The following is a 9,421-nucleotide window of genomic DNA, read 5'->3' as shown; positions in this document are numbered from 1 at the left end:
CAAGGTAACTCGACAGCGAGCTAGTTTCTACACCAGCCGTAGTGAGAACCCATCATTCTTGACTCCTACTACCTTGTAAAATTAATGTTTATACGCAGATGTTGAATACAAGAATGATCTACCTGAAAGATTCCTTTAGACAATGCTTCAGGTAGGACATCTTTGACAGGGCTTTAGCATCCACAACTCCGGATTCCCCAACAGCTTCCAAAATTTCTTTTCTAAGAATTTCCTGTTTGTCAGGATTTTTAGCCAAGTTGTAAAAGAAAACTTGAAGATTTTTTGCTGTCTGTGAACAGTTTAATACATGATTTTGGGGTTAGGCTATGTGCATTATCATTTTTATTTTACTGTAAAAATTAATGCGTATTTTGATCTCTAGGAAAAAAAAAGTTAGATACTAAGATTAACCTTTTAGACTTACAGACTCTGTTCCAGCCACGTAGAGTGAGTCGAGCAAGTTACTGATGTCTTCATTCTCCAAACCTTTTTCTGATGCAAGGGAGAGAAGTAAGTTTGGTTCTTCTGTATTCAATGTTCCATCTTTCTGCTGCTGTTCAATTATTTCACGTGCTTTCAAAGCATGTTTCCTCGCATTTCTTTGGAAAATAATATTGTAGGTTAAAAGTTCGTTTTTTATTTATGATAAACTAATATTGTTTTGACAAGTTCAATGTTCTTTTTGCTTCGGATTTATATACTAGGTCCAGAGAAACCAGAAACACGGATTAAAATTAAATATAAATTAAAAACATTATCCATATATATTATGTGACTAATAATTTTATAAACGTTTTTAGTAATTAGTAGACTACCCGTTACCTAGTTAGGTAACTGTGGGTTTCGGGGATCCTATTTAGGACCCGGGTCCCAATAGCGGCCTTGGCTATTGGGACCAGGGTCCGAATAGATGCATCCTTCTAGATTCTACGACTGGTTTGGTTAAGCCGAGTTTTTGCCGTAACTCTAGATCTAAATCTAGATCTAGATAGATAAATCACTTGTATTCTTGAATTAGATGATCAGTGAAACTAAAATGCAAAGATTTATATCAAATATTTAAGAACTAAAATAGTTTAATAAAGAAACTCAATAATGTATTCTGATTTTTAAAGGCTTTTTAATTATAAAACTAATTAATTGTGGTTTGACCTAGATTCTAGATATATAAATAACTCCATTCGACAGCTAATATTTAGATTCTAGATCTAGATGTCTAGAGAAATTTATTGTAAAAGGACTGTTGAAAATTAATATAAGTGTTGGAACGTAATGAAAATAGCAATCGGACGTATCATTAAAGCTATAGCCGACAGAAAATTAGCTCTATAATGCGTTATACATCTGAATAAAGGCAACAAAATCTTCGATGAAAGCCGCCATTTTTGATGTAAGAAGTAAATAAATTATGTGACGTCACCATTCATTCTAAGTAAAGTCATTGTTCTGAACTTTTATAATTAATGCGGTTAATCTACCAATGAATAAATCAATAAATTAATTAACGTCTTTAAATAAATTTGTGATTAACAGTCGTCTAAAAACAATAATTGTTCTCTACCTAATTACTATTTTACAGCTCTACACATAGTGCAGATTCTCTACTGTAACGAATCGGACAAACAAAAAAAATAAAAAAATAAAAAATAAATAAAAAGCAACAAACAAATAAATATTTAAAATGTAAACAAACTTGAGTTTTAGTAGTATATACATAGATAGATCATCCACTTAAAGTCCGCTTACTTTCGTATGGCAAAATAAGATTTCTCAAAATCCAGGTAGATCTTGCTCTTGTAAAACTTATGGGCGAATACTTTACCGCTCAAAGTATCAGAGATTATAGAGAAAACTCTTTTAGTTGCTTCAAGAAACTCTGATGATTCTATATCGCATGATTGATCCAGTAACCCCAGTCTGGTGTTAAATGTCACCACTGCGATACCTGAATGTAATTCATAAAATTAAAAAATTAAAAATTAAAATTTAATTATTGGTTTTAAATATGTATACATGGGTAAGCAGTACAACTAAAACAATATTTCGAAATTCAAATTTCTTTTAATATTACATTATGTAAATAGTATTCAATGTATAAATAAAATATACAAAAAATCGTAATCGTACTGAATATAATACAAATATATTCTTAAAAACCTTTTTTTAATTTCTGTCTCCATTTAATATCAATAAAATCCGGCTGTTGAATAGTCTTTCTTATCTTTCTTATACAAATATCTAAATTTAAAAAAATATTATTGCCTTACTTTGCCATAAGAAAAAAATTGGCAACCACTAACATTTAAATATTAAATTAACTATCCTAGCCTACTTTAATGATTAAAAAATAAAATTCTCAATACTTTCAAAGTATACTTTTATTGTCAAAGCTAATACTTACTTTCAGTAGCAAATCGAAAGAAAAGATCTTTCATTTCCTCTGGCGTTAACTTTTGTGTGGCCAAAATGTTGACAAATTTATCAGCTACAGCGTTTTGTGGGACCAGGTAATGATGGGCCGAGTCAGCTTTCATTAGTCTTTTGTTGACTGGAGTTCTCAATTTTTGCCACTCTTCTCCTTGGCTGATGGAAAAGAACAAAAAATTAAATGATAGCGAAATACATGCCATTCTTCTCCTTGGCTGATGGCAGAGAATAAATAAGAAACCATTATATGTGTCGCAATCAAGGTCAACGGTATAAATGAGTAACACTTACATACGAATTATGCATTGATATTGACATAACAATCCACAGGGAAAGATAAGCTCTAGTATATAAAAAACTGAGAATTAATTTCACCAAGTCTATTCATGTACATATACAATCAAGATTGATTCAGAAACTCAGATAAACTTTACTGAATAATTACACTTAGCTATCCCGATGGACAGATACATTTTCATGTTATAATAATAAATGTCAATTTAGCTAGTTAGGTAATGAAAGTCAATAATATTATTACATTTGGCTAAGTCCTAGCTTAAATCCATTCCTCTCAAAAAAAATCTTAGCAATATCAACTCCAGGTCTATTTGGATATTTGCCTTCATTACTAAAGACCGTCTCAATGTCTTTTAAGTCCTCCACCAGAACTGTCTCTCCTCCAAGTTGGACTCGAACCACAGGCCCGTACTTGTCGTGTAAACTGTCAAAAAGCTTGTGTGTAGTCTGAGGTGTAAATTGACCTGAACAGACGTTAAAGTGTATGTTGTACAAAGTTTTCTTTTCAAATTTGGTGTCAATCGTAAATAATGTAGGGCATTTAATATCATTTTCGTTAACTGCCATCATTAAAAAGCCTGACATTCGCAAAATGACATCCAACAATCTACGATGCGAAACAAACCTAAATTTCATTGAGGACCCTGAACCCTAACTCGTGACCTACATATTAGCAATCACGTCATCAAATGATGGCCTATTCAGTCCCAAATCAGCTTTGACTTCACATTTTTAAATGCTGATGCCACTTACACATATAATTTTGTTACTCACTAGATTTTTTTTTCTCAGTAGTATTTTATCATTGCAATTTCCAATAATTTAAAACAGCAAAGAATGAATAATTTGTAAGAGAGTAAATGTCTAAATAGCATACCTTATTCATGCTCAGTTAACACACACATGCAATATATATATATATATATATATATATATATATATATATATATATATATATATATATATATATATATATATATATATATATATATATATATATAAAACATGATGAGTTACCGCGCTTGATGACACCCATCCAATGATTGTATAGTGACGGCTACAAAATATAATTTTATATGTGTTTACCGAAAGGCTTGAAATGAAGGACAGATCCAATGAAGGGCACATTGTACAGTCCTTTAGGACCTGGGATCTCTTCAAAAGGTTTCACCTCATCTTTGTTGGCACTACTGGCCACTGACGTCCATCTAATTGGTTGGTTTTTGATTAAGTTTGGAATAACCCTTGGTACGATGGCATATCTTATCATCATTGTTTTAGATTATGTTTACTGAAATGAAATAAAAAAAATAAATAAAAAACGATTGCAATCGTATTGAAATCATATGTTAATCAAAATTTATTCTTACCATCAAATCGTTGGATAAACACCTTGTTTAGTGGTTGAGCACTCGATCACTAGCCGAAAATCTCAGGTTCAATTAATGGGTTTTCACTCCACATACCGCAAATAGAAAATAAAAGACGGCTGGGCAAAGCGCTTTATATACGGAGACCAGAGAAGCTATACTTTACCTACCACTTGGAACATCTGTTTTGAAAAAAAATTACTTTCTATACACTATGTAAAAGACTTTTAATAAAATCTATAATACCAGCTCGTTTTAAGTTTATCTTTTATCGTCATTCATTCAATCATTTAAAATTTCATTAAAAAATGTTTTTAAAAATGTCTTCACTCTGATCTATCATGGTTTATATAACAAGCGTCTATTTACAAAAACAACTAGCTGATCAAATTTCTTACCATATAGATGTTAAGCGAGTCTGTCAAACACTGACCCATTTTACAGCCGTACTCTGCTAGCACCTGTAACAAATTAGGGTTGACCACATGACGGACGAATCTTAACATTCAACACGCAGCGGCGCGTCTGAAATGTGGTTCATTTTTTTTTTTTCTTTTAACCGTTCTGTAAAGAAAAGGTGGTTCTTTTGATGACCACACTATCCCTTCACATACCACTTACTGAGAGCACAGCAACATGTAAACTCCACTCCACCTGCCTCATGAACCTTTCACTTCGAAAATCTTAGAAAACGAAACTTGAAAAATTGATAGTTCGCCCCGGGTACTAGAATGTGTCGCAACGCCACTGTCGGACTTTGCTTTGTCGGTTTTGTGTTACATTATAGTATCCGCCTATGCCGAACTGTAACAAAAACATTGGCAGGACGCCATGTTCGCCAAGGGAGGTTAGTGGCACATTTTGGATGCTGGATAAAAGCCAGCTGTTGAGGTATTGGTGACAACAAGAGTACATAAATGCAAGGGTCTTAGATATTTGAATATATTTTGAAGAGGAAAAAAACACACCAAATAATGGAGGTTGGGAGTTCAGCATAAGGTCAACAACCTAATTTTTTGTAAAAAAATTGTACCTTATTAAGAGACCAAAACAGCAAACAGCAAAGCTTCTAAAACAAGTGAAAGGAAATTCCTCCAGTTTATATTTTTGGATCCATGTGTCTTGTGCACGAAAAAAGATGATAGATGAATTTATATAGAGCGGTAAACTGGTTGAATAGATTTATACCAAAGCTTTTTAATTTATAGTTTGCATATTAGAGACACTTAAAATCTTATCCTCAAACAATTCGGATACATACCCAGTACATAATATTAACTAAATATAATGCTATGAAAAGTTGCATTCTTTCCAATATGATGTATTCTGGTAGGCTGATAGAAAATCAACAAAAACAAATTGATTCTCCTTTTTTAAAAGGAGGCACTGTTAACAAATATTTTGTTTCATTAAAAAAAATAATTAAAACTGTATTTAGCTTTATTAATTAAAACTTAATATAATATATTATTAATTATAATATATTATTAATTGTAATATAGTATTAATATTAATATTATCATTAACACAGTGCTAACAAAACTGACCAGAAAATGTGCAATTAAAATTGTGCAGATATAGTTCGTATTTTGACACATTAAATCACATCAACTGAATTATGTATGACATTAATTGAACATTCATAATATGAAATATTAAAAACACATTTAATAAAAGAAATATAAAATAACTTTACAAACCTATATAACATTCGGTAGAACTAATAATCTTTCTTTTCTTACAAATATACTTTCGCTTGTAAAAATTATTGCTACTAATATTAAAAATTGTTTTTCACAAAAACTTTTTAATAACAAGCTTTTATGTAATAACTAGACTTACCCGTAATCCCTTGGATAACTGTGGGTTTCGGGGGTCATCCATAAAAAACATCACGTCTGTCACTTATCGTCACAAAAAAACCAGACCCCACATTCAAAAAGACATTTTTTTTTATCTTTTAAAAACACCGATTTCGGCTGAGCATAGGTCTGACCACACTATCCCTTCATATACTGACGTCACAGGTGACCTACTCAAATCTACTTCACCTGCCCAGTGTCCCGCCAAGTCTCAGACAACATGTTTTTATCGTTTAAAAAAACTATTCCGTCCGAGCATGTCTCTGACCACACTATCCCTTCATATGCTTAGGACAAAGAAACAGATGAACTCCACTTCACCTGCCTTGTATCCCACCAAGTTCAGATAGTCAAACTTATCATTCACATCTAAAAAAAAATTATCATTGACGTGATATGTCTAGAACCCGTGCCAACCGCATTAAAGCCTGTTACACTAACAACTTGGCAGTCTAGACTCGTGACGTCACTAATGTGTTTTTGTGCTATATGTTAATACTATGAGTCTAATTATGCAACTTGATTTACGCGCATAGTCCCTATCTAGATCTAGATCTAAGTCTAGTAACTTTCAAATTAAATTTTATCTTAAATTAGCCAATTGCATAGCTAAACAAAGAAAGATTTATATAAAATAATGAAGGTCTAAAATAGATTCTAGAGGTAAAATTTACATTAAGTCTAGATCTAGAATTTACGTCTAGTGACCTAGATCTAGATCTAGAAAACTTTTTCTTCCTTCCACAGCTGATCTGTAGATCTAGAAAAATTTACTGTAAAACTAAATGAAAAAGAGAGTTGAAAATTGATATAAGTGTTGGATCGTAATAAATACAGTTAACGGACGTATTGCTAAATTTATAGCCGACAGAAAATTAGCTTTAGAACGCGTTAAACATTGGAGTGGGAACAAAATCTTCTTCGATAGAAGCCGCCATTGTTGATGTAAAAAGCAAACCAATCATGTGACAACACTATTCAGTCAAAGTAAAGCTACTGTTTGAAACTTTTATAATTAAAGTGGTTAATCTACCAATGAACAAATCAATAAATTAATTAACGTCTTTAAATAAGTTTGTGATTAACAGTCTGTCTGAAAACAAAAATTGTTCTCTACCTACATACTATTTTACAGCTCTTTACATAGTGCAGATTCTCTCCAGTAGCCAATCAGACAAACAAAAAAAAAAAACAAAAAAATATTCAAACATGTAAGATGCACTAAAAAGTAGAAAATAAAGTTTACACTACTATTTGTTAACTAATAATTATTATTTCTTTATATTTTATGTGACAAGTATTGTAACGGATCAATATGTCAGTTCTGGCAAAATGTCTAGAACTATTGAAAGAGCTAGGCATTAAGAAGGAAGACATATGGGCGTTTGAAGAAAAAAAAAGAGAAAGCTGCTAAAAAGGAAGCAGATGACAAGGAAAGGGCTAGAATGATATCTAATCAAACAAATTTATGAGAGGCCAAGGCAATGCCATAATATTTGTATCAAGTTGGTTGATAAACCAAGCGAACGAACACAAAGTAAGAAAACTACTGACGTAGATCAGAAACTAGAGAAGAAATAAATAAACCAGATACAAAAAGAGAAGAAAGAATTAATACTGATACCCAAAGAGAAGAAAGAAAACTGTGAAAATGAAGAAGGAATGAATCTTATTCCGATAAGAACTATTATAAGGTGAACAGAGTATCTAATCAAACAAATTTATGAGAGGCCAAAGCAAAGCCATAATATTTGTATCAAGTTGGTTGATAAACCAAGCGAACGAACCCAAAGTAAGAAAACTACTGACGTAGATCAGGAACTAGAGAAGAAAGAAATAAACCAGATACCCAAAGAGAAGAAAGAAATAAACCAGATACACAAAGAGAAGAAAGAAATAATACTGATACCCAAAGAGAAGAAAGAAAACTGTGAAAATGAAACTATTAGCAACAATATAAATAAAGTCAGACTAGTTAAAAGAAATAAAGTGAACTATTATAGTAGCAAAGTTAGAAGCTACACACACAATTTAAGGGAGAGATGGCAAACAGGTCATCAATTACACAAAGGTTAAATCAAACAGAATGTAAAGTATATTATGTTAACATGTTCAATACGTTTTATTGAACAACGTCTAAGATAATCAAATAAAATGTGAGGACTTGCTATATCACATAACTATTAGTCGGGTCTAAATGATAACTCAGTATATTGGTCAGAGACTACTGAGGGCAGCAATGTTATTGACGTGACCTAGATGTGACTTAATGGGTTAATTAGGGGAGACAACAAGAAAATTACTCAAGCGTGGTAATAAAATGCATTGTTGATAATATGATATGATGATATGAATATGATATAATTATTTTAATTTATGAGTGTAATTGAAGCTTGAGTATTAAAACTCTGTGATATCAAGTTGCAGATATGTCCTACCAAATATGTTTACTGGTATATTTTGGCTTACTGATGTAGAGTGGTTTAAACTACAGTCACTGGGTGATTGAAATGTTTTTTTTCTATTTGAACAAAATTTATGTATTAACTATTACATATTGTGCTTGTGCATTTTAAAGTTTTTTTTCAAACACACATTTTAATTATCAGGTTTTAATCTTTATCGATTTTGTTAAGGTTCTGTGTATGAATAAGCTGATTGTAATTTGTGTCACTGTATATTAAAATTTCTCAACATCTTCTACACACTTATTGATCTAAACATATTGTCATTAATTTTTTTTAATTTTATGATCTAGAAATTATCAAGTGAGTGATATAATCACCACATACTATTGCATGTTCTGCACAATAAACTTGTGACTACAAATGTTTAGTCTATCATGATTTTTTTTTCACTAGGGAATAGTTTATTTATATTGTATTTAGCATGAACTTATATGAAAGTAGAGTACATGGCCAACTGAAGGACTGTGTGAGCGACTAATAATGTTTTTCCATGCTTTTTTTTAAATTTCGCTCACTGGCGTTAGGGGAGAGAATGAAGGGTATAAAAGGGGAAGCGTAAGGGGAACTAAGCGTAGATGTATAGAAGAATGTAAGCCTTCACCATGTCACTATGTTTCTGGATTGTACTTGTATTATTTTTATCCTACGATGGATTTTTTAATCATTATTTCTTATGGATCTATTTTATTACTGTAAATAAAGTTGGAAAATGAAAGAATTTGTTCATCCTCTCGATAGAAGAAAAAACCCACAATAATAATACTATGCATCACTCATAAGCATATGTTACACTTACTACAATGCATTTATAAAATTCATAATTGTTTAAATTTTTTTTACAATTAGCATTTGCATTTGCAAAGAATACCACAATCTATTCTAATTTAAAAAACAGATGTACGGTGATAATTAACACTCAAACATTCAACATTGAGTAAATTTATTACATTGATAATATAGAATCATACAAAATGTAATCTTTGGCAAAATACTATAC

At 31.3% G+C, this 9,421-nt stretch overlaps 1 protein-coding gene across 2 annotated transcripts in view; it reads right to left on the bottom strand.

Moving 5' to 3' along the window:
• LOC131956493 (cytochrome P450 10-like) overlaps positions 1-4,386 on the bottom strand; it is a 5,451-nt gene extending 1,065 nt beyond the window's left edge. Inside the window, exons 1-7 of one of the 2 annotated variants that reach the window (XM_059320967.1) lie at positions 4,341-4,386; positions 3,811-4,015; positions 2,966-3,188; positions 2,402-2,583; positions 1,747-1,945; positions 425-599; positions 123-289 (exon numbers count right to left, since the gene is read on the bottom strand). In XM_059320967.1, the coding sequence (XP_059176950.1) occupies positions 123-289; positions 425-599; positions 1,747-1,945; positions 2,402-2,583; positions 2,966-3,188; positions 3,811-3,997 (1,133 nt within the window). In that variant the 5' untranslated portion in view covers positions 3,998-4,015; positions 4,341-4,386. Of the gene's footprint in view, positions 1-122; positions 290-424; positions 600-1,746; positions 1,946-2,401; positions 2,584-2,965; positions 3,189-3,810; positions 4,016-4,094; positions 4,317-4,340 lie in introns of those variants that run through there. The other variant, XM_059320966.1, reaches the window with a different exon arrangement.
• Positions 4,387-9,421: the final 5,035 nt, after the last annotated feature.

The sequence above is a fragment of the Physella acuta genome, unplaced genomic scaffold (genome assembly GCF_028476545.2).
Source record: "Physella acuta isolate Inbredline_101_S28 unplaced genomic scaffold, ASM2847654v3 ptg001156l, whole genome shotgun sequence".
In the NCBI taxonomy this organism is placed as follows: Eukaryota; Metazoa; Mollusca; class Gastropoda; family Physidae; genus Physella; species Physella acuta.
Note: the sequence above shows the minus strand (reverse complement) of the source record. Positions and strands in the feature narration are given on the sequence as shown.